At 39.5% G+C, this 26,035-nt stretch overlaps 2 protein-coding genes across 2 annotated transcripts in view; both read right to left on the reverse strand.

Annotated features, from left to right (window-relative positions):
• LOC308643747 (uncharacterized protein) overlaps positions 1-26,035 on the reverse strand; it is a 738,434-nt gene that overhangs the window by 323,063 nt on the left and 389,336 nt on the right. The window lies entirely within an intron of this gene.
• The window catches only part of LOC308644232 (zinc finger protein 701-like), a 99,909-nt gene continuing 91,990 nt past the window's right edge, over positions 18,117-26,035 (reverse strand). The window contains exon 7 of the mRNA XM_081285102.1: positions 18,117-18,143. Coding sequence (XP_081141228.1) covers positions 18,125-18,143 — 19 coding nt within the window. The 3' untranslated portion in view covers positions 18,117-18,124. The remainder of the gene's footprint in view (positions 18,144-26,035) is intronic.

Here is a 26,035-nt window from a genome sequence, read left to right on the forward strand (position 1 = left end):
ACCTGACCCACACACTTTCTGCATTTGTTCACACAGGTATTTTCAACTTGTGTAATAAATCATTAATCCATTCCCTCCATCAAGAGGCATTTAGTGAGATTTGCTATATGTTCAGAATACAAAGATGAAAAATTGTGGTGGAACATTTACTACCCTGTATTTCCATTTTAAGGAATGTTAGAGGGTTTTTGTTGGTGTTTGTTGTTTTGTTTTGTTTTCAATCACCTTGATGCAATAATGGAAATGAGAAACTAGATATTTTCTGGTCTTTATTTCTTATCTAGAAATATTATTAGACCTATTTCAAAATTAGGTCCCTCCCTGTGCCCAAGGATAGGTTAGTTTAGTCTTGCTTTTTCCAAATTATTTTGTCAGTACTATAATCAATCTACTTTCCTTCTTAGAAATAGCAGACTCCTGCAACACTCTTCCTGTCCTTCCTTTCTCAGTATTAATTGTTAATAATTTATTCGTTTGTGCCCCATAAAACCCCCATCATCCTATTTCTATCATTAGATTGAGATGTGTTTGCTTCCATGTCAGTTTTGATATTTAATTCCCCTCTGAGCGTCCGCATTGATTTCAGGACCTGGTTCATGGTGGGTGCTCAGTAAATGTGATCCTGAATGAATTTCATCTGACACAAATGTGTTTGCTTTATGGAACTCATTCTAATTTAAAAGAGCAATCAGTCTATAAGACAGAAATGTCATGCCAGCTTGGGGATCACCTCAGAGTGTGAGAAAATCTCTTGCATTAGTACAAGGACCTCATGGAGATGTGTGACCTAGCTAGCAGCAGTTGATGTCTTGAGCCTCTCCTGGTCACCATGGGAAGGACCCCAAATGAGCTCCAGATCAGAGTAAATAGGATGATGTTAATAAGGGGCCTGGATGAGTTAGACAAGCCTGGTTTGCTTCAGATTCAGCCTGATCCAGTTTCCATGCATCTTAGAAAAATAAGGACAAATATTTAGGCAATGTTGCCATCCAAATAAAACAAAAATGTTTTGTGATGTATGTGGAGGTCAGTGAAGGAGCATATAGAGCACATACCAAGTGCCCATCTGGGGAATCGTTCAAGGGAGCAGCTCGATGTCTTGGAACACTTGGCAAGAAGACAGCGGAGAGCAGCAGCGTGCAGCACACAGCCAAGTGTGTGTGGAAATGAGGCTTCCCCCACAGAGGACGGCAAGGCTGACCAGCATGCTTCAGGGACCATTCAGAAATGGCTTCCATTCTGGATCCTGTCATTGCTTACTGCTGCTAATAACATCACAGCCTGGCAATTTGTTTACCACCTCACAAAAGGAGGACCCCCTGGGGAGAGCTGCTCACAGTCCACCTAACACGTCCAAAGCTTCAACCCCGATCATGGGAGGGACCTGAAAGACATCAGAGGAGCAGCAGCTGAATTAGACACATATTGTCCCTTCAACCCATTGTTTATTCAATGTGGCTCATTTAAATACTGAAAGGCAAGCTTGTGCTGTGCGGGTGATCCCTCGGCCATTCTGGTGTGCTCTGGGAGTGGAGTGTGGATGGGGGGTGACTGGAAGCAAATGCTTTGGCTGCATTTGATTGCTGCCCTCAGAGTTGGGTTGGGTTGGAGCAGTAGCTACATGGTAATGTTTTTTCTCCTAACCACTATTTCTTTTTAACAGATTTTTGTGTGTGTGTGAGTTGACATATGTATAGAAATAAATAGGTATCAACCTAGAGACTTGAAACCTAGAGTTCTGAAATTATTGTAGAACGAATAATTGCCTCTCCCACAGACAGTGTGACCTTCACACTTCACTGACCTCCACACACATTACCATCAGCTCAGAAGACACCTTTCTAACCAGGATGCCTCAAAGACCCACCCTGGGCATGCCCGTGTCATAATTCTGTTTATCTTCACTGTTCCATCACTTTTCTGTGCCTCCAAGAACAATATACTCTTTGTTCTAAACTTTATATAAATGGATTCCAGTTGCATATAATGCTAGGGGTCTGGCTTCTTTTGTCCAATGCTGTTTTCAAGATAGTTTTGTGGTGTCGTATGTATCTGTAGTTGATTTACTTTTATTGTCATAGGATATCCCATCGTATATTATCCCATGACACATCAGTCCATTCTGCTAGGGAAGAACATTTGCATTATTTCCTGTTTTTGCTTCTTGGACCGATGCTGATAACAATATCTGTGTTAGAACCTCCTCGAACATGTGTACACATTTCTTTAAGGTACATACTTAAGAGTGAGATTGCTGAGTGAATGGTTATGCCTGTCTTTAACTTTGATATATGTGAAAAAAAATGATTTCCAGCAGCCAGGAAGGCCGAGGCAAGAGGATCACAATTCAAAGCCAGCCTCAGCAACTTAGCAAGGCCCTAACCAACATAGTGAGAACTTGTATAAAAATTTAAAGAAAATAAAAAGGGCTGGGGATGTTGCTCAGTGGTTAAGCACCCTTAAGCTCAATACCCAGTATCAAAAAAAGTAATATGTAGCATTATACAATATTTAATAATAAAAAGTTTACTTTAAATGTACCAGAAATATACCAAGTTTTAATGGAAAGATAACCCAAATTTTATTTGGGCATTTATCACAAATAGCAGAGAGGTCTTCCTAATACTGGGCCTGTTTTACTATGAAAACAGTGGATTTCCTGTATTCGAATGCTTCTCATTGCTTTGTGACCAGGGGGACTGTTTCCCTCTTCCACCATTCGACCTCCTGAATCGCTCACCTGCTCATTGCATCTGTGAAAATTTTACAACAGGTTTACTGCCTGCCTGAAGATATCCTGCTATTTGAAATTAAGGTCTAGGTGATAGTATCCATAGTTCCTCTTGGCAAAACTCTTTTAGAAAGTAATTTGACAAAAGTTGTAAAAATGTTAACAACAAATGTTCAAGATTCTTACTCCCCCCACCCCACCAAGGTCAAAATAAAAGCAAAGGTCCAGGGATAAAAATGGTCATTTCAGCTTTGTCTATGACTGATTATATTGGAAACTACTTCCTTAGGCAAAAAAATGGGGTAAAACATAAATACCCTTTCTGTTAATTACTTTGGAGACCTAAAAAATGAGAATCAGGACTTCACCAAATTCAATGAAATTTGAAAGGAAGAATTCAAAATGACTGCATCAAGGTAAACTGAAAACTATAAAATAGCATGACATTTTACTTAGAGGAATTATTCATGATTTTGTTTCATGTTTTAAAAATTTTTTTATTGTAGTTTGCAGTGTGTGTGGGTCTGTGTGTGTGTGTGTGTATGTGTGTGCGTGCGCGCGCACTTTTCCACCCCAAATGGAGCAAGTTTATTATCTTCCCCATCATCTATTTTAGAAAACTAAGAATCAGGCTTTACTCATCTGCAGTCCTCCATTTCTGGACAAGGCTAAAGTGAGAGGAAGTGGTAAGAGAAACAGGTAAACCTTATAACATCATTGAGAAAAACAAGAAAGATCATGAACGTGTAAATTGCATTCAAAAAGAGCCCTAACCCTCCGCATCTCTTGGATTCTTTCTTAAAGCATGCTTTTCTTGGCATCTGCATTTATCAGCATATGTGAAAATATTATCCAGAGTGAATTCTATATTTTCAGAAATGTAACATGATAACATCCCTTACAGAAAGGGATTTGGTGGTGAACATCCATCAATTTTCACTTGTTGGACTCCCTGGGGCTAGACCTTCTGTGTCATGTCAACATTTTTTCCTTCCTCCAGCAAAAATTGGAAGATACAAGGAAAGATAGCATCTCAACATCCTGTCAGCATTACCTTCCTCCCCCCTTCCACCAGCCTCCTCCCCTTTGGTCAGGCCAAAATGACAGGAGGGGAAACAGGGCTGTTATTTGCTTTCTTTTTTTTTTCTTTTAGGGAAATAATGTCAAGATAAACAGTGTTTATAGATTTAACCCAAATGTTAGTCATAAAATGATCTTCCAATGCTCGGATGTGTAATAAGGCATCTAGCGCCAAGTTAATACTGTCCACAGAAACCACATCCAACTTTCTAAACTCTCCTCCTCTGAGGGGCAACTCTCAGTAGCCTGTGAGGGGTAATCTCATAGAACAAGTCAAAAGCACATTTCCCTAGATATTAGTCTTTTGGGTCCTAATTTGTATTCGTCCTATGACAAGATAGTTTTTGGGGGAATGGTGTGGGGTGAAGTGAAGACATGTTTGAAGTCTTCCTTTCCGGAAAGAGTCAAGGATTTTCACTGGACCATCCTTTTGAAGAGTAGCACTCTCCTACTTGAATGGCATGTGACACTCTCTGTCTTTAACCTCTAAAACCTATGACTTACTGGGTAGTTGTGTCCCCCAGAGTTACAGTACAGGGAGAAGATACACACTGAGAACTGTGTCATGAGCCACAGCCATGACACCCCTGGTCTCAATATTTCTGAACCTAAACTAGACCAAGCTTTGCTTAATTATCTTGAGGCGGTAGGCTGAACTGAAGTGACCACCTTCCCTAATTAACCTAGTACTTACATTTCCATCCCCACAAAGAGGATGTGATTTCAGTTTACCACCATTCAGTAGGAAGCATCTCAATGGCTCAACGTACCCCCAACACATCTCAGAAGCAGCAGGTCTCCCGTCTAGCCCAGTGATCTTTCTAATATGTCCAGGAGCAGAGCTGGCTTCTCTCAAAGAACAATGGGACAGTCTTCATAGCTGATGTAGAAATGGTTCAATTTAAACACTCTTTCTTCCTAGAGCATCTATGGATCTATGTGGAATTTTGTGGTTCTGCAAACTCAACTCCCCCTAAATCCTCTTTCTTATAGGGAAATGGTTCTGTGGGTCTACAGGATGCTTGGAGAGCTTGGAGAATGAATTGTGCTCCACACCCTCCCCAGCACCCTGTGGGGCTCTTTATCCCTTTGTTACGCTGCTTTCACTCAAGAAAGGGAGCAGGACTCGGTTCCCACTGGAGTGGTGTGGGACAAGTACCAAATTTCTTAAAGCAATTATAATAATCACATACTGGCTGCTTTTTGTCTTATCTGGGTCTAGTAGAATAACAACAATTCAGCTGTGAAAGCCAGTGTTTCAGTGCGCTCTGCTATCCTGATACTATAACAGATAAACCTGATAGCCACCTAGACCTACAGGAGACTTTGATTTCAGACGATTTTATGGTAATTTCCATAGTTTCAGCAGCTTGACCAGAGAAGAATAGCATTTTCCTCTATTCATGAGAGTTCCGTATCTGGCTATGCCCCAATCAAGAAAGAAGATCAATTGGGAAGCTAGAAGCAAAGAGGTAGTCCCAGGACAAGAGTTTAACCGCACACGGAGGAAACCCAATGACGAGATGCTCGTAGCTTCAGCTCTTGATTCTCCCCTGGGGCTGTCGTATCAATCAACCTGAAATAATTTAACAGAACATCATTTAACATAACATCATAACAGCAGCTCACCTGACATGAGGAAAAAAGGTGAATAGTGGGGCAAACGGAGTCAGTCACTCACCTGTGTTCAAGGGCAAATGAGAAGTAAAGGTCATCCATTCACGTCCCTTCAAGGCCAAATAGATATTGAGAACATTCTCAGTGAAACAATAAAAAAATAGTGATAACCACACATAATGTAGCACTGCAGAGGCAAAGAGAGAGCCTGTATTTGAAAACAAGATGTTTTACATATAAAGAGGAGTTATGTCGACTTGGTATTCTCAGTACACTTCAGGGAAAACTGGGCTATGAAGCCCAAGATAAAATTTGAGATAAGAAAATAGTCCAGTACTGTATACCATGCCAAATTGGGAAAAATGGATCACCTACCAGGATCCTGCCCAACCCTCTTAATTGCCTTTTCAGATGTAAGTTTTAGAGTTAGTCATAAATAAATGGGGGCTGGATAAAATAAGAAGATTCTAGAAGGAAATTAAAATGCTATCACAGATTTTCAATTTGCTTTGGCAGCTGTAAAGGACAAAATCGACACTGTGTAAATTCCAGGCTATAATTTGGAAGACTGAGAAAAAAATTCTTCAAAAATGCAGAGAAAAAAGGGTGCGGGGGGAGGAAAGCGAGAAAAGAATGAGGGAAAGGAGATCAAAAGTGAATGAGACAGAGAACACTGATGCTTCATTGATGCTTGTGAATAAAAACTTGGATCAAACACAAGAGAATAAACATGCGAAATTACAACCAAAGAACTGGAGATCAACAACATGTCTGCTATGAAAACACCGTAGACCCTCTATTAAAGTAAAAATCAAGACAAAGGTACACATCTTATGGCTTTTTCTTTATTTATTTTATGTATTTTTTTGTTCCCTTTTCTTACACCCAAGTCTCATTCCTCTCCCTCCAGAGAAGTACCATTCACATGGGGTTTTTAAAAATGAGTGTTTACACAAAAATAGGTATTAAACACAGCAAAATTTACTGTTTTGAAATATATAAGCCAATGAGTAGACAAAATGCACAAAATCAGATAGCTACTAACAAAATCAAGATAAAGTATATTTCAATTACCCCCAAATTCCCTCCTTCCAATTCTCCCCACTAGCTTGGTAACTGAAAACGTGTTCTTTGTCTTGCTCTTCTTGCCTTTTCTGTATTAAATATAAATGAACTCACATTTATTATGTAATGTTTTGTGTCTGACTCTCTTCCTTTAACATAACACTTTGGAGGTTGGTACAGGCTATTGGCTGTATTATGAGGTTATTTTGCATTTCTATAACAAAATACCTGAGGACAGATACTTAATTTAAAAAAAAAAACAACCTTATTTAACTCACAGTTTTGGAGATAAAAAGTTTGATATTGGGTAGCTCCAACTGTTCAGCCTCTGGAGAGACCCTTTAGATGGCATCATTTTATAGTGGATGCATCATAGCAGGAGCACGTGTGAGAATGGCAATCGACAGTGCCGAAGAGACCAAGCACTTGGCATAGCCCCACTGTTGTGGTAAGTACCATTACTTTGAGGCCAAGTTTCCATCATGTGAAACTTTGAGAGACAAATTATATCCAGAACACAGAAGAAGGTGACCCATTGTCACTCATCATGCTGTTGGTGCTTTCTTGATCCTTAGACTCTTTTCCCCAGAGCCTGGGCCTTCACCCTGGGTCATAGGCAAGCATCCACCCTGGGTGGTTGAGCCTATTTATCTTCTACCCCAGCCCCTTACCCTTTATGGATAAGCCCATATCCTTCCTTCACCACTCAACTAAAAAGTCTTTCCCTTTGATTAAGATTCACCACATTCTCACAGGCACCCCAGGATGCTTTGTGTGGTTCATGAGTGTTCACTCTGCCATCTGGTCATAAATCTGTGCAGGCTTGTCAGACAGTTGAAGAACCCGAAGCCCTTGAGTGTCAGAGAGGAGGACACGTCCTCAAGGTACTTGATTTGGATGGAGAACCAAGGGCATTCTCCAAGAGCACAGCTTGGCTCATCTCACTTGTCCTTCCAGGCTGGGGTTGGTGGGTGGGAACTGAGATGGAGCCGTGGAGGAGCGAGAAGGAAAACAGGGAACAAGAGTGAAGAGATCCCCCTGTTTTGTTGGTAGCAGGTAGTGAAGCCCCAGGTCTTGAGTTTATAACTTTTCTTAACCAAGATTTAGCAAGAGAACTAAGCCCAATTTGAAGGTATCTGTTGTTTGTGGTGAGCAGACTTTTCCCAGTGACTCTAGAGCACAGGAGTTGCATCCCTGGGACAGGTAAGATAACAGTATAATGGTCATTCAAATTATTTTCTATGGTTCAGATGAGGAACCCCAGTTAGGAAAAAAGCCATCAGAGAAATAAGTTAATATCAGGGAACCAAGCTAATTCTATAAAAAAAAAAAAGCCAAAAAGACCCAGGGTGAGTCCCAGTGTCAACATTCTATGACATGAACTTCTCTAAGCCTCATTTTCCTCCTCTGTTAAATCTGATCATTATACTTCTGACCTTACAAGGTCAGATCCAAATGAGACAACTTTTTTTTTTCTTTTCTTTTTTTTATTGATTTTTTAAAATAAATGACAGCAGTGGAATGCATTACAATTCTTATTACACATATAGAACACAATTTTTCATATCTCTGGTGGTATATAAAGTAGGTTCACACCAATTGGTGTCTTCATACATGTGCTTAGGATAATAACATCTATCACGTTCCACCATCCTTGCTAACCCCCTGCCTCTTCTCTTTCCCTCCCCCTGCCCTATCTAGAGTTCGCCAAATGAGACAATATTACTGAAAGTGGTTTGTAATTTGCCTAGGAGTCAAGCGTCAGCCTAATCCCTGAGATCATTTCTAGTTTTTAAAAAAGGATCACATCTGTACAATAAGAGACAGATTATAAACCTTCCTTTAAGAGGCAGATGAGATCTGAGATGTATTAAGAGCCTCTGGTGTGGTCCCTTCCATGCATGCAAACTTGTGATAGAATTATTATTACCTGGCTTTTGGGAGCAAGTTTCTCAGTCTTAGAGACGTCAAATGACATGCTTCAGGTCTCACCCAGACAGAGAAAAGCAGAACTGGGGCTTAAATCCAGCTTTGCCTGGCTGACTCTGAAGCCTGTGGTCTTTCCATCACATTATGTGGTTTTGCTGAAATTCAAAGTCCGTGTTGCTGAGATGGCTCACCGACAGCGCTCGCTTATCACATTAATTCTCCTTAGCGTTTTTATTTCCCCCAGTGACAGACAGACACTTTAAAGGCCCCTTCAGCACTTCCAGCCTGCTCATCAGGCCTGCTCCCATGGCTCCGGAGTCAGCCTCCCCATTAAGATCCTTCTTCAAAGAAGCCATTGGAAAGAGGAGCAGGCCAGAATTCAATAACCACTCTGTGCTTTCTGACATTGAGAAGATATATTACTGTACTCCGGTGACTGCAGTATTTAGAACAGCTTTGGAAGAGTATTGCATCAATTATATTATCCCTCTGGGAACTCCACTAACATTAAAATGTCTTAAGAGACTAACTAAAGACTTGAACAAAGAAAAAGTCTCACATGAAGGCGTCCTCAAATTTATAGTTAAGGAAAAAAAATCCACCTTGCCTCTCCTTTTGTACATGATGCAAGGATTCATGACTCTTCTTGGACTATTTTAAGAAAATTATCTTAGGAGGACAGCGGCCGCCATCTTGGAGAGCTGATGGAATCATCCCTGTTTTCTACTGATCTCAGCTCATTCAGCTATGGAACAGGTGATTTCAGGCTGGCATTTGCCTGCGTCTCGCAGACAGATCGCTCAGGCTCAGGGCTAGAGAACCTGTGGGGAATACTCCTTGGGGCTCGCTCCTAGCAAAGCGTGAGCGGCAGGGTTCTGGTTCCCACAGCTGCTTTGGCCCAGGGCTGGGGAACCCGCGGAGACTGCGTATTGAAGCCAGCTCCTAGTGGAGCGTGCATCGAGCTCGAAGCGGCTGGGTTCTGACCCCGGGAACAGTTTTGGCCCAGGGCTGGGGAACACGCGGGGACTGCATCTTTGAGCCTGCTCCCAGCAGGAGAGCTTGGAGCGGCCGGGCTCTGGCTCCCGGAGCTGCTTTGGCCTAGGGCTGGGGAACCCGCAGAGATCGCTCCTTGGAGCCTGCTCCTAGTGGAGCGTGCACCGGGCTCAGAGAGGCCGGGTTCTGGCTCCCGGAGCGGCTTTGGCCAAGGGACGGGGACCCCACGGTAACTGCTTCTCGGTCCAGGTCCTGCTGGGTGCAGTGGGGGCCAGAGGGGCAGAGTGGAGCTGCCGCCTGCGCCCAGAACAGGCCAAGTGACCCGCCGGCGTGGTATCACAACACCCCAACTGCAGCTGGGGCCGAAGAGAGTAGCCGCCTACGCCTGGAACAGGACCAGCGACCCGACGGCGCGGTAGCCAGGTCACCCCATTTGGAGTAGGGGCTGTGTAGAACCGCCGTCTGAGCCTGCAAGGTAGGCGGACCTGTGACCCACTTGCAGGACAGGCCCGGTAGCCTGCCAGCGTGGTGGACACGTAGCACCGAGGCAGTCACGTCACACTGGTTGGAGTGGGGGTGGAGCAGAGCCGCCGCCCGTGTCCGGAAAAGGCCCAGCGAGCTGTTGGAGAGGCAGTCAGGTAGCTCCATTTGGAGTGGGGGCTGAGCAGAATTGCCGACCGAGCCCGCAAGGTAGGCAGACCTGCGACCCACCGGCGGAACAGGCCTAGAGGCGTGCCAGCGTGGTAGACACGTCACACCAATTGGAGTAGGGGCCGAGCAGAGCCGCCGCCCACACCCGGATCAGAACCAACGACCCGAGGGCGTGGTAGTTACGTCACCACAATTGGAGTGGGGGCAGAGCAGAGCCGCCACCCGCGCCCGCAGGGTGGGCAGACCTGCGACCGACCAGCGTGGTAGACAGATCACCCTAATTAGAGGAGGAGCACAGCCACTACCCGACCTGCAAGGGAGATTTTCCAACTATACAAGAGCAATATAAATAAATAGGGGGAAATTTTCAAAAACACAACAGTTTCACCAAGCAGAAAGAAACGCGAGCAGTATGAAAAGACAAGGATAGAAAAGACCACAAGCAATGCAGGTCAACTCAACTTTAGAAGAGGTAATAGCTGCAACAGATGGAATGTCAGATAAAGAGTTCAGGATATACATGCTTCAGATGATCTGGAGTCTCAAGGAAGACATGAGACAGCAAAATCAGACAATGAAAGATCACTTTGACAAGGAACTACATAAACAAATCCAGGAAGCAAAAGATCAATTACACAGGGAGATAGAGGTAATAAAAAACAAACAAATAGAAATCCTAGAAATGCAGGAAGCAATAAACCAACTTAAAAACTCAATTGAGAATACTATCAGCAGAGTAGATCAGTTAGAAGATAGAACATCAGACAATGAAGACAAAGTATTTCAACTTGAAAAGAACATAGACAGCTCAGCAAGACTGCTAAGAAACCATGAGCAGAACATCCAAGAAATATGGGATAACATTAAAAGACCAAACTTAAGAGTCATTGGGATACAGGAAGGCACAGAGCTCCAAACCAAAGGAATAAACAATGTATTCAATGAAATAATACGAGAAAACTTCCCAGACTTGAAGAATGAGACAGACTCCCAAATCCTAGAAGCCTACAGGACGCCGAATGTGCAAAATCATAAGAGAGCCACACCTAGACACATTATAATGAAGATGCCCAACATACAGAATAAGGAGAGAATTTTAAAAGCTACAAGAGAAAGGAAGCAGATTACATTTAGGGGTAAACCAATCAGGATAACAGCTGATCTTTCAACACAGACTCTGAAAGCTAGAAGATCCTGGAATAACATATTTCAAACACTGAAAGAAAATGGGTTCCAACCAAGAATCGTGTATCCGGTGAAATTAAGCTTCAGGATGGAAGATGAAATTAAAACCTTCCACGATAAACAAAAGTTAAAAGAATTTGCAGCTAGAAAACCATCTCTTCAAAAAATCCTTGGCAAAACATTACAGGAAGAGGAAATGGAAAATAACAATGAAAACCAACAGTGGGAGGTAGGACAGTAAAGGGGGGAAGCAATCAAAGAGGAAAACTAATCAGGTTTAGTAACATTAATAAACAAATATGGATGGAAGAACAAACCATATCTCAATAATAACCCTAAATGTTAATGGCTTAAACTCACCAATTAAGAGACACAGGCTAGTTGAATGGATCACAAAACAAGACCCAACAATATGCTGCCTACAGGAGACGCATTTGATAGGAAAAGATATACATAGACTGAAGGTGAAAGGTTGGGAAAAATCATATCACTCATATGGACTGCGGAAACAAGCAGGAGTGTCCATACTCATATCTAATAAAATAGATTTCAAGCCAAAGTTAATCAAAAGGGATAAAGAGGGACACTACATACTGCTCAAGGGAACAATATACCAACAAGACATAATAATCATAAATATATATGCCCCAAACAATGGTGCAGCTATGTTCATCATGCAAACTCTTCTCAAGTTCAAGAGTCTAATAGACCACCATACAATAATCATGGGAGACTTCAACACACCTCTCTCACCACTGGACAGATCTTCCAAACAAAAGTTAAATAAGGAAACTATAGAACTCAATAACACAATTAATAACCTAGACTTAATTGACATATATAGAATATACCACCCAACATCAAGCAGTTACACTTTTTTCTCAGCAGCACATGGATCCTTCTCAAAAATATATCATATATTATGTCACAGGGCAACTCTTAGACAATATAAAGGAGTAGAGATAATACCATGCATCTTATCTGATCATAATGGAATGAAACTAAAAATCAACGATAAAAGAAGGAAGGAAAAATCATGCATCACTTGGAGAATGAACAATAGGTTACTGAATGATCAATGGGTTTTAGAAGACATCAAGGAGGAAATTAAAAACTTCTTAGAGTTAAATGAAAACACAGACACAACATATCGGAATCTATGGGACACATTGAAAGCAGTTCTAAGAGGAAAATTCATTGCTTGGAGTTCATTCCTTAAAAAAAGAAAAAAACCAACAAATAAATGATCTCATACTTCATCTCAAAATCCTAGAAAAAGAAGAGCAAAACAACAGCAAAAGAAGTAGAAGGCAAGAAATAATTAAAATCAGAGCTGAAATTAATGAATTCGAAACAAAAGAAACAATTGAAAAAATTGACAAAACTAAAAGTTGGTTCTTTGAAAAAATAAACAAAATCGACAGAACCTTAGCTATGCTAATGAAGAGAAGAAGAGAGAGAACCCAAATTACTAGCATATGGGATGAAAAAGGCAATATCACAACAGACACTTCAGAAATACAGAAGATAATCAGAAATTATTTTGAATCCTTATACTCCAATAAAATAGAAGATAGTGAAGGCATAGATAAATTTCTTAAGTCATATGATCTGCCCAGATTGAGTCAGGAGGATATAGACAACCTAAACAGACCAATAACAATAGAGGAAATAGAAGAAACCATCAAAAGACTACCAACTAAGAAAAGCCCAGGACCGGATGGGTATACAGCAGAGTTTTACAAAACCTTTAAAGAGGAACTAACACCAATACTTTTCAAGCTATTTCAGGAAATAGAAAAAGAGGGAGAACTTCCAAATACATTCTATGAGGCCAACATCACCCTGATGCCTAAACCAAAGACACTTCAAAGAAAGAAAACTACAGACCAATATCTCTAATGCACCTAGATGCAAAAATCCTCAATAAAATTCTGGCGAATCGGATTCAAAAACATATCAAAAAAATTATACACCATGATCAAGTAGGATTCATCCCTGGGATGCAAGGCTGGTTCAATATACGGAAATCAATAAATGTTATTCACCACATCAATAGACTTAAAAATAAGAACCATATGATCATCTCGATAGATGCACAAAAAGCATTTGACAAAGTACAGCATCCCTTTATGTTCAAAACTCTAGAAAAATTAGGGATAACAGAATCATACCTCAACATTGTAAAAGCAATCTATGATAAGCCACAGGCCAGCATCATTCTGAATGGAGAAAAATTGAAGGCATTCCCTCTAAGATCTGGTACAAGACAGGGATGCCCTCTCTTACCACTTCTGTTCAACATAGTCCTCGAAACACTGGCCAGAGCAATTAGACAGACGAAAGAAATTAAAGGAATAAAAATAGGAAAAGAAGAACTTAAATTATCACTATTTGCAGATGATATGATTCTATACCTAACAGACCCAAAAGGGTCTACAAAGAAACTATTAGAGCTAATAAATGAATTCAGCAAAGTGGCAGGATATAAAATCAACACGCATAAATCAAATGCATTCCTGTATATCAGCGACAAATCCTCTGAAACGGAAATGAGGACAACTACTCCATTCACAATATCCCCCCAAAAAATAAAATACTTGGGAATCAACCTAACAAAAGAGGTGAAAGATTTATACAATGAAAACTACAGAACCCTAAAGAGAGATATAGAAGAAGACCTTAGAAGATGGAAAAATATACCCTGTTCATGGATAGGCAGAACTAACATCATCAAAATGGCGATATTACCAAAAGTTCTCTATAAGTTCAATGCAATGCCAATCAAAATCCCAACAGCATTTCTTGTAGAAATAGATAAAACAATCATGAAATTCATATGGAATAATAAAAGACCCAGAATAGCAAAAACAATGCTAAGCAGGAAGTGTGAATCAGGCGGTATAGCGATACCAGACTTCAAACTATACTACAGAGCAATAGTAACAAAAACAGCATGGTACTGGTACCAAAACAGGCGGGTGGACCAATGGTACAGAATAGAGGACACAGTAACCAATCCACAAAACTACAACTATCTTATATTTGATAAAGGGGCTAAAAGCATGCAATGGAGGAAGGATAGCATCTTCAACAAATGGTGCTGGGAAAACTGGAAATCCATTTGCATCAAAATGAAACTGAATCCCTTTCTCTCGCCATGCACAAAAGTTAACTCAAAATGGATCAAGGAGCTTGATATTAAATCAGAGACACGGCATCTTATAGAAGAAAAAGTTGGCTACGATCTACATACTGTGGGGTCGGGCTCCAAATTCCTCAATAGGACACCCATAGCGCAAGAGTTAACAACTAGAATAAACAAATGGGACTTACTCAAACTAAAAAGTTTTTTCTCAGCAAAAGAAACAATAAGAGAGGTAAACAGGGAGCCTACATCCTGGGAACAAATCTTTACTCCACACACTTCAGATAGAGCCCTAATATTCAGAGTATACAAAGAACTCAAAAAATTAGACAATAAGATAACAAATAACCCAATCAACAAATGGGCCAAGGACCTGAACAGACACTTCTCAGAGGAGGACATACAATCAATTAATAAGTACATGAAAAAATGTTCAGAGAAATGCAAATCAAAACCACCCTAAGATACCATCTCACTCCAGTAAGATTGGCAGCCATTATGAAGTCCAACAACAACAAGTGCTGGAGAGGATGCGGGGGAAAAGGGTACACTTGTTCATTGTTGGTGGGACTGAAAATTGGTGCAGCCAATTTAGAAAGCAGTATGGATATTTCTTGGAAAGCTGGGAATGGAACCACCATTTGACCCAGCTATTCCCCTTCTCGGTCTATTCCCTGAAGACCTAAAAAGAGCATGCTACAGGGACACTGCTACATCGATGTTCATAGCAGCACAATTCACGATAGCAAGATTGTGGAACCAACCTAGATGCCCTTCAATAGATGAATGGATAAAAAAATGTGGCATTTATACACAATGGAGTATTACTCTGCATTAAAAGTGACAAAATCATAGAATTTGGAGGGAAATGGATGGCATTAGAGCAGATTATGCTAAGTGAAGCTAGCCAATCCTTAAAAAACAAATGCCAAATGACTGCTTTGATATAAGGGGAGTAACCAAGGACAGGGTAGGGACGAAGAGCTTGAGAAGAAGATTAACATTAAACAGGGATGAGAGGTGGGAGGGAAAGGGAGTGAGAAGGGAAATCGCGTGGAAATGGAAGGTGATCCTCAGGGTTTTACAAAATTACATATAAGAGGAAATGAGGGGTAAGAGAAGAATAATACAAGTGGAAGAAATGATTTACAGTAGAGGGGGTAGAGAGAGAAATGGGGAGGGGAGGGAAGGGGAGGGGAGGGGGGATAGTAGAGAATAGGATAGACAGCAGAATACATCAGACACTAGAATGGCAATATGTAAATCAATGGAAGTGTAACTGATGTGATACAGCAATCTGTATACGGGGTAAAAATGGGAGTTCATAACCCACTTGAATCAAACTGTGAAATATGATATATTAAGAACTATGTAATGTTTTGAACGACCAACAATAAAAAAAAAAGAATGAAGACACTGTTCTTCCAAGTTATTGGAAATAACTTATTATCAGAGATGTTACCAATCAGTAAAGTTTGGGATAGATGTGGCCTGTCCAGTTGATAACTGGAACTGAATTTTTATCTCTATACCACTGACCATTCTTGTGACAGGGGTGGCTTTATGCACATCAGGTTTCTATTAATATTGATTTTTTTAAAATTATTAGTTGTTTTTCATTCATTTTCTTTTGTAATTTGTTTTCACTATAACATGTTTGGATTTATCCCAATTAAATTTTTATAATAATTTCTTGCAATTAAATTTGTGATAGCTCTATGTTACTGCATATAATCAATAATCATGGAATGCATTTCCCATTTGAATCTATTAGAAATCCTTTTGTATTAACACAAGTTCCATGTAGCTTCATGTTCTTACATAGATAAGCCCAGATAATAATCTCAGCAGGGATTTCTAGTGCATTCTTTGTAATTTTATTTAAAAGTGTACTCTCCTACACTATCTTTTTTGTGATATTACATTTTCCATTTTTAGCACTATTGGGACACAGATACAGACTTCAGATGGAGTCCAGCACCAATGCTGCCCTCCCATAGGCAGCCTAATTTCAGGTCTGACACCTTTAAGTCAGGTTCCACATACCTGATAGCCATCAATATTTCTGCCCCATCAAGTAGTGAGACAACTGTCCTGCTTCCCAGAGCCCCCTAAATCCTTCAGGCCACCCTTTCACACTGGCAGCAATTGTCAAAGAAAAAGAATGCAAACCCTAAGCCTGCAGAAAAGAGACAGAATGACCACAGGGCCCAGAGTCTCAAGGGCAAACATACTGGATTGGGCAGATAAGCACTACAGAGGGAACTGGAAGAGCTTCTGCCATGGTGTTCTGCTAGTGACACCACAGAAGTCAGATTACAGGTTCTGCAGTTCTGTGCAAGAAAAAAGGATGAACAATTTTGTCTATTTTCTATGTTGTAAGCAGCACTGCCTAGAGACCAAGCTTTGTTACATCACCTAGTCTCTACACACCTGAGCATTACATCTAATTAGACTTCTTTTTTTAAAAACATTCTGCATTGACAGCATAAAGGAAATAATTTATGAATGTAGATATTTGAGAGTGAATAGAGCATTTTACAGTAATAATTGCTAATAGCTTTACTTGTTAGTTCTGGTCATTATATTAGAGTTTAAACCACCTCTAATTATCAGATGTGCTTACTAAAGCACTGAAAATTTACAGTGACTCTATTATCTTTAAGATACTTAAAGAATAAGAAAATATTGCAACTCACTTGTAGCCCTTTGAAAAGATGCTTGATGTCATCTACCTAAAATAATTTGCACACATCACTGGATCATATGCCACAGTTGAAAAATTATTCTTGGTGACCACATTGGGATAAAATATCTGGGTCTAAGGGTTGGGCACATTTCAAAATCTTTGTTCATGCATGTGCACTGGTGCATGAATGTAACCCCAGCAATTTGGTAGTCTGAGGAAAGAAGATTGCAAGTTTGAAGCCAGTCTTGGCAACATAGACCCATCTCAAAATGAAAAATAAAAAGGCTGGGGGGAACAGAACAGTTTAGAAAACTCCTGGGTTCAATTTCCAATACCATACATACAACATACCAATATGATACAAATTTTAAAATCCCATTTTCTCTTAATTACTTATCAAAATTTACACATTTTTTACTCTATTTCTATGTGACCATCAGTCCATCTATCCATCTATCCATCCATCCATCCATCCAAAGGATTCTTTACTAGTTTTCTTTTTCCTGAGAGCTCTACCTGAACTTCATCTTCCACTCCCGGCATTCTTATACCTAGGCAAAGAGTTCAACATAATGTATTCACTGAACTTCTGCTTTCTATCACTGCTCCTCTCCAAATACGAGATACATATGAGATGAACATTGAAGTGTGTTTGAGCAGTGGTGGGAACAGGGAACTGAGTTTTGGTGTATTATCTATTCCTGGTTCTCTCTCTGCCTGAGGTGTGATCTGCATTTTTTAGTATCTTGCATCTTCTCTAATCATGTAAAGGCTTCCTCAGTATAATTATTTGGAAATCAAGGCATCTCTGCCTTGAACTTACATAGGTACCTCTATCTCAGGACAGAGAAAATATTGTATTCAAAATGCACAGGTCTCAGGGTGTTGTACTGCAGGAATAAATTAACCACATTGGCACAACAGTGTAGGTGTCCTCATGTCTTTTCCATGAAGAAGTTGTTCTCATGATGATCATCACTGGGATCAAAGTGCACAGCCCTCTACCAGAAGAAAGTGTTAACTGAGATGGAGATGCTCATTCCATGATGAGGACCCTGAGAAAAGGAAGTTGAGAGATGATAGTTACTATTGGGTCGCCTTAAGCAACCTATTTTTTTTTCCTCTGGGTCTTAGTTATACTTTTTGTGCAGTGACTGATCATAATTTTCAGAACCTTTTCAGTGACAGGAGACCCCAAATTTTATTTGTACTGAAGGTGAATGAATAAATAATGTAATCCCTGTGGTGAAGATAAAAGTGGTTATGACAAGCAAGTAGAATTTAGGATTTCATAAGGTTTAGGACTTAAGGATTATCTTCTACTTTTCATTAGTACTGAAAGTGCATAGTTGGGTACCTGTGATATCTGGGGATTACTCTGTTTTTATTTATGTAATTAATTAATAGAGTTTTAAAAAGGCATGCATTTAACACTAATGTCACCTTTCTCCACAATCCTCTCAAGACCATCTCCCTGCTTTAAACCTAAATATTGATGTGGTTTACATGCTTCAAACATTTTCCCTTCCATTTATATTCATCTCTGCATATAAATATAGAATGTATAGTGCACGAGGAGAGTCACATTTTGTGTAGATTTGTGTTTGTCAGCAAAAAAATATATAAAATATTAGATTTGAAACTTGAAGTAAATTAGTGTGGACATGATTAACTCATAATCAGTATTAATCATGCTTTAACTAATTAGATAAACTGCTTCATCAAGATATAATTTGCTCACCCTGAAACTCAATGATTAAAGCTCTATAGTACAATAGTTTTAATATACTCACAGATTTGTGCAACCATCACCTATATATTTTAAAATAATTTTATCATTTTAAAATAAACTGCCTTTAGTTTTCTTCTCCCTATCAACAACCATCCCAATTTTAAGAAATTATTATGTGTGTGTGTGTGTATTTTTTTTTTTTTAGTGGGTTATGGGGTCAAGGTGTTCTCAACAGCATCATGCCCAGGTATGCCAATCTCCATGGCAGTAGTGGGGTCTGGGTCTTACTTCTCCTATGCATGGACACATAGTTCTAGCAACAGGAACTCAGGGTCATGAGATATCATCTTGTCAGGGCAGGGAAATTAGTTCTCCCACAGGCAGGTGGCAGGAGAGGGTGCCCAGTGCCTTTGGAGGCCCCAGTGTGGACTCTTCCCATCACAATGAGTTAGCAAATCAAGAGATAAAGCAGGCCTAAATTTTAATATCACTTAATTTCAATGTTCTTACTGAATTATAGTAAATCTCCTTCATTTAACATTTCTTCATTTGCCATAAGTTTTTGAACTATTTCCAGGAAATTACTCTTCTGTTTATTTTTTGTTTGTTTATTTATTTATTCTGTTCTTCTGGGGATTGAGGCCATGGCCTTCAGCATGCTATGCAAACCCTTTGACACTGAGCTGTGCTCCAAGCCTCTTCAGGGACTTTAAAGGGTTGTTTTTGTTTCAAAATATTTTTCATAAATTTTGCCAGTGTGAGGGTTTGTGAAACTACTTAAGATGTAAAATCAGAAGTCTCTCAAGAAAATGTACAATTGTAATGCCTGCATTCTCAGTGAAATTAAAATTGTTATTTTTAATTAGTAGTATTGACACATTAGAAAGAATTAAATTCTAGCATCAGTGTCCTTTTAACAAGGAACACTATTATTCATGTACATTAGAGGCTTTGAAGATGTTAACATTAATTGTGCAATTATCATTTTTTAAAAATTTTAAAATTATGTAAGAGTTACACACATGTTAATTAAATATATAAAGTTATGCAAGTACTTAAAAATTAGCACCAACAAAAATTAGAAAAAGTATTAGAAATTACAAAAGATGGATATGAGAGTGGGAAGAAAACACCATGATTCTCTATAGAGCTAATTTAGTAGATAACAATAAAAATATAAACATTAAATAAAATAGCTAATGCACTGTTGATAGATTTATGTTTTCTGGAAATCTGTCTTTCCTTTATGTCACACAGTCCTGAGTACAGTTTAGAGATACATTAATATAAAATTTGCAAAAATTTTAGCAAAACAAAACTCATGTTGACAGGTCTGTATTGCTATGAGTTTTGTTTTGGCTTCTCGTTTTTGATGGTTTATCTTTAAAAAAAATAAAAATATTAGATATCACACAAAATCTTATGGAAGTGCATTCTTTTGTTTCATGATGACAATTTAGAAACTATAAAATCCCTCTTTTTTCTATCATAATTTTTAATGTTTTCTGGTTTTCATGTATGGATTCCTGACCTGACTGATTATTGATTTTGCCTGTATACTACACTCAGACAATTCCATTCTTGATTTTGTGTGTGTATTCATGCATTTGTGTGCACATACATGTGGTTGCACATGTATACTTTGAGGAACTTCCTAATTTCAAGAACTAAGTTCTTCTCAAAGATGACTGCCTAGATAACACACACAAAAACTCTTTCTCCTTTTATGGACATAGTTGTGTCTCTCCAAAATTAATCTCTTGAAGTCCTTACCAGCAACGTGTAGAAATTTGGAGATGATGTCTTTAGGAATGTAAATGAAGTCACATGAGATCATAAGGATGGACCCATGATCCAAATTCCTGGGTTCTTATAAGAAATAGAGACACCAGGAATGCATATGGACAGAAGAAATATCATGTCAGAATGGAACAAGATGTCTGGGAGCCAGGAAGAGAGGCCTCGGGGGCAAACTAAAACTGCTAACACTTTGACCTCAGACTCCCACCTTCTAAATATGTAAGAAACAAATTTCTGTGGTTTACATCACCCTGTCTGTTTTATTATGGTAATTCTATCCAACTTCCATGTTGCATACATACATTTCCTACAGCTACCTAGATGACTCAAACCAAGAATTATCAGAAAAAAATAAAAAAACTAAAAACTGGCTTCAGGTGATAAAAGTACTAAAAGAGAAAAAAAGAAAAATATTTGAGGCCATTAAAAACTCAGATACACAAATAAGGAAAAAAAAATATATATATATATATATCATATTATATATATTTTTAAAGGTCTATAAATTTCCCTGAAGGTACAGCACTTGCTTAGTACATGTGAAACCCTGGGTTCAAGGCCTAGTACCACAAAGTAAATAATTTTGTTAAAAAAATACCTTTAAACTTATGTGAGAAAGTGACAAAAGAGAACTAATTTAACTTTATGGCAGCACAGAATAAATTTAAAAATATGTGTGTGTGTGTGTGTGTGTGTGTGTGTGTGTGTGTTAAAATGCACTAAGCTTTATAGTTATAGTAAAAATATACCTCTAATAATAATAATACAATGTGTCCCACTGTTGATCCAGCTGCTCCAGGTTGCAGCAAATGAGTAGAATATGGTCTCTGAGGAAGGATTGCTCCAGTCCATGAAGCAGCATACTGGGATGAGAGAAGAGGGCAAGGCAGGAATCTGGTGAGTGCCTTGGGTGAGTGGTTGTGGTCCCTGGTAAGTCACAGACATTGCATGCATACAGGACTATAGCTGCTGGTCAGGCATTGGTGGAGAAACCTGGGATGTACTTCTAGGTTGACTTGTAGATGCCACTGTGTCTTGCAACTGTAGGACAAGGTAAGGTGTCCTGCAGTACCTGTTGGAAACCCCATGCCACAAGCCACCCTCAGGGCCAAGGTAACAGGTCACTTAAATGCCAGGGACAATTGTTTTCCTGCTCCAGAAAGGTTAAAGGGTCTCAAGGATCAGTATATTTGGGAATAAATGTGAAGTCTGGAAGTACACAAGGGGCACTTGGTTTCCATCTCCACCACTGACTATCATGGTGACTGGAATGAATTACCTCACTCCTATATTACTTAATGCCTAATGGTTATAAATTTATTTCTCTCTGAAAATTGTCTTGTCTTTTTACGCATCTTTATTTTTAATTACTACATACTACTGGTTTCTGTCAGTATTTATTTCATTGAAATTTATATATAGATAATCACATATGTACATGTGTGTGTATATGTGTGTGTATGTGTGAATGTGTGTGTGTATACATGTTTTTAATCTGTGTGATTTTTTCACCAAAGGTCATATTTAGAGATACTTCTCTATTAACATATTTAGATCATCTTTTTGTACTCAAGTTTGAGAGTGTGTTTCAATAACGTGTCCAGGCCACAGTTCTGCAACATTCTAGTTGGTGATAGTTATGATCCCTCTGAGCTGAAGCCAGGTGCATTGAGCTTCACATGCCTTTGTAGATATGTTTTTAAGTGATGTTTCCACATGTAAGTTTTGGTGGGTCAGGTCTCACTATATGATATCCTAATATTTTCTTATTAAGTGCTTCAAAATCTCCATTTTTAGCATTGCTGTGACAAAGATGCATCTTCTCTTTGCAGTTTCTGTAGTGTGCTTTTTTATCACCATGCCTGTGGATGCATTACACCTGTTTTCAAGTTCCTCCTGTGATGAACAAATAACATGTTGTTGTTTCTGGGTTTCCTAAATTTATTCCTCCATCAGTTCTCCAAAATTTTCCAAGAACTTCCTAGAAGCTCCAGAAGCATTCACTTGAGGATATTCTTCCCACTGGAGAAGAGCACTATATGTTGATGTAATGCTGATTTTCTGAATAAGTGTCACCACTCAAGACCTAAGAGAAGAAAAGATGAATCCTATGGTTTAGTGGAGGCATTTTGACTTTGCATTTAGGCAGAGTGGATTCTAATTCAGCACAAGTGTTTAATACTCATGGAACTTTGAAACATTCCTTTACATTAAATAGCTACATAAGCCTCATTTATAAGATAATGCAGAATGATAACAAGTGTCACAATGTAGGTAATTCTTCACTCTCACCTTTGCTGACAATCTTGATGGTGTGCTTTTACTCCTACACCTGTCAACATGCAGAATCTCTTTCCCAAACCTTGAATCTGCACTTTTCTTACTTGCCATGGTCCATATAAAGCTGTGATTATGACAGTGTGTTAGTTGGGTCCCTAGGAACAAAATTCCCTGAAAGATTTTGCTTTTACTTTCATAACCCTGTCATAGGAACAATCCACGTAAGCTTTTTGGAGGATGAGATATCATGGGAAGAGAATCCAACTGCTCAGTTGACAGCCAGCTCACTCTCTGAATCAGCTACCTTAGCAGCCATGAGTTAATCACACACAGAATTAGGACCTCAGCTGAGCCAGTCTGAATTTATCACCAACTTAATCATGAGCAAATAAATTTGAGTATTTTTATGCAATGATCAATAATAAATCATTCATTTTAGGCAGGATGCCAAGATTCAATCACTTTTAGCTTGGAAGTTATAGCGCAAACAAGAGGTGCCTGACAGGTGCTGATTTTTTTCTCTCCTAATTAAATTTAAATGCAGACCTCTTATTAGATGGTGATGAATTACACAGAAATACATGCAGACATATAAGCATATGATTGGTACTATAGCTTTCACAGTAACCCTCACCACAGGAGGAAACAGACATCACAGCTGGGCCGTTACGTCCAAGTCCAAATTACAAAATAAGATTTATTTTAATCTGTTTAAAATATAATTTAAACTGTTGAGAGAATTAAGTACATGTGGTCCCTGCCTCCATGGACACCCACCTTCATTCGGGGATGGCTCTGTGCCCAGCATGGGTGAGAAACACTAGTTGACTTCTGGACACCTCCAGGTTGGAGTTCCTGCTCACTCTAGGTAGGCAGCATCTCTCCTGGTCTTTTGACCTGGGTAGAACTAGTAGAGAAGAAGTGCCCCCACCATCTCCTGTCAGCACGAAAAGGAGGGCTTTAGGTCTGCCTTCTCCTGAAAGTCAGGATAGTCAGAGCTCTTCAAGCTGGAGTATCTGCTGTGACCTGAGTTGTGTTGGAGGCTTAGAACAAAGTGAGTTTTCAAGATATACCTCCAAAAATATACATACTTCATTAGGGAGTTTATATTGGTAATGTAATAAATAATATTTTGGATGTTTGGGTTAAGTTATTGCAATTGATTTCATGGTTCTTTTTAATATTTATTGTGAATGTTTGAAAATTTTAAATTATACTTGTGACACATTTTATCAGTATTGAAAGTTGCTGCCTTAGGCGGTTGTTTCCCTGTTCAAAGCTCAAAATCCATCCTGATAAGACCAGAAAGCAGAAAATTTAAATTAATTTTAAAATAATGGTCATTGTGTCATTTATATTCATGAATAATATATACACATGTAATAAAGAAATTTACATAACCAAGGTTTATATGATACAAGGTTAATGCAAATATCCTCCTGGATGGGCCAGATCTCACTAGTCCGAGTAAGACATGCCTTAACTGTCAAAAGCCTAAAGCTTTGTGTTCATTTTTCAGAACCTCAGAAAATAAAAATAAATATAAAAATAAAAAGACAGTGGGGTATGACTGACAATCCAGAGACTCCAGAGGCAGCTGCATAAGGATTTCAAGTTGGTGGCCAGCCTGGGAAAACTAGAAAAAATCTGTCTCATAATTTTAAAAAATGAAAAGAACTGGGGCTGTTTATCAGGGACAGACTTCCCAGGATTCAATCCCAAGTATTGAAAAAAGGGAAAAAAAGAAACAATAAACAAAAAGAAAAATCAGGGATCAAGAACCACTGTCACTCAGTCCTCATTCACTCTTTGGTTGTATATACTCTACTGTCCTTAATACTTTGGCTCATTAGGCTGAGATTCAGGGGGCCTGGCTGAAGCCCTGTTAAGTAAGAGTCACATGGGTGAGATCTGTCCATTTCAGCACATACCTAGTGAGGAGGGGGTGTGCTTTGCCGTCTGCTGTGACTTTTGTCTCTGGAGCCTGCTGTTCTTCTGACTCATGTCTAGACTCGCCTATGCTCAGGTCTTTTGGGTTGCTCTGCCACGTAGGTGCTAGAAAATTCACAGAAAGAATGTTAGCACCCTGACAAATAGGAAATGCCGAGTGTTGGTTGGCATTTTGAGACTTAGGAGGCTATTTGGAACTGGAAGGACCCACAACGGTGGAAACTGGAGATGATGGACAGGGACTGCACACTTCATCTTCAGAGTTCGCCAACCTGAACACTCCTCTGGGCAGCTCAGCTCCCAGGCCACTCTGCCTGATAACTGGGTGTGGGTCTGCATTTGGGACTCTGCACACCCTGTCCAATTACTGCATGATTGTTTCAGTCCCCGCCTAAAGTCCTGTCTGGGATCAACATGCCCATAGAGATGCTGAGGCATCTCTACAGGTTGTGTGGTGAAAATTGGGCTGTTCATCCAAAGAGGATCCCAGCTCTGTGTGTGGGGTTTTTGCATGAGAATAGCTGTTGTCTTTAGGGACCCCAATTCCTCCTTTCTTCTGAGCTTTCTATATGTATAAGAAGCAGTGTTCAGGTCCAGAAGAAGTCAGTCCTGTAGTCTAGCTCTACATTGTCTATGAATAAATTCCTCAATTTCCAGCTTCCTGTCCATATTGTCTATGCAAAATTCCCCTCTCCACAATATCTACTCTTTGTTTCCCATACTGCATTACAAATAGATGCAGTATTTTTCAATGTTTTCTTCCAAGTACTGGGTGGCACTTTTTAAATATTTCATTTTCTGTTTTGAGCATTTTGCATGAGAGGAAACCAGAGATTACTTGACCATTTGGGGAAAAAAGTGTGTGCCTTCTGTTTTTCTTCTATAGGCACAGAAAACTCACTACAATGACTTTGAGATTCCCCTGCAGACTTCACTATGTGACATAACCTCAGTTCATTCTCCCATCTTTTCCTGCCTCTGGATTTCATAACTGCCTGACACAGGTGTCCAAAGTTTATGTCTCAAGCCTCTTGGAGTGTCTAGTGAGTGCCATTCCTGGGTCTTGTCCTCCTAGAGAGCAGTTGGAAGTGTGGGGCGGGAGCCTCTCAGGGGAGTAGCTGGAGGCCCTGCCGAGATTTTCCTTTCATCCAAAAGGCATTTCCACTGTTTGTTTGGTTTTTATAA

This window comes from Spermophilus citellus (genome assembly GCF_964194105.1).
Source record: "Spermophilus citellus genome assembly, chromosome: 3".
NCBI lineage: Eukaryota > Metazoa > Chordata > Mammalia > Rodentia > Sciuridae > Spermophilus > Spermophilus citellus.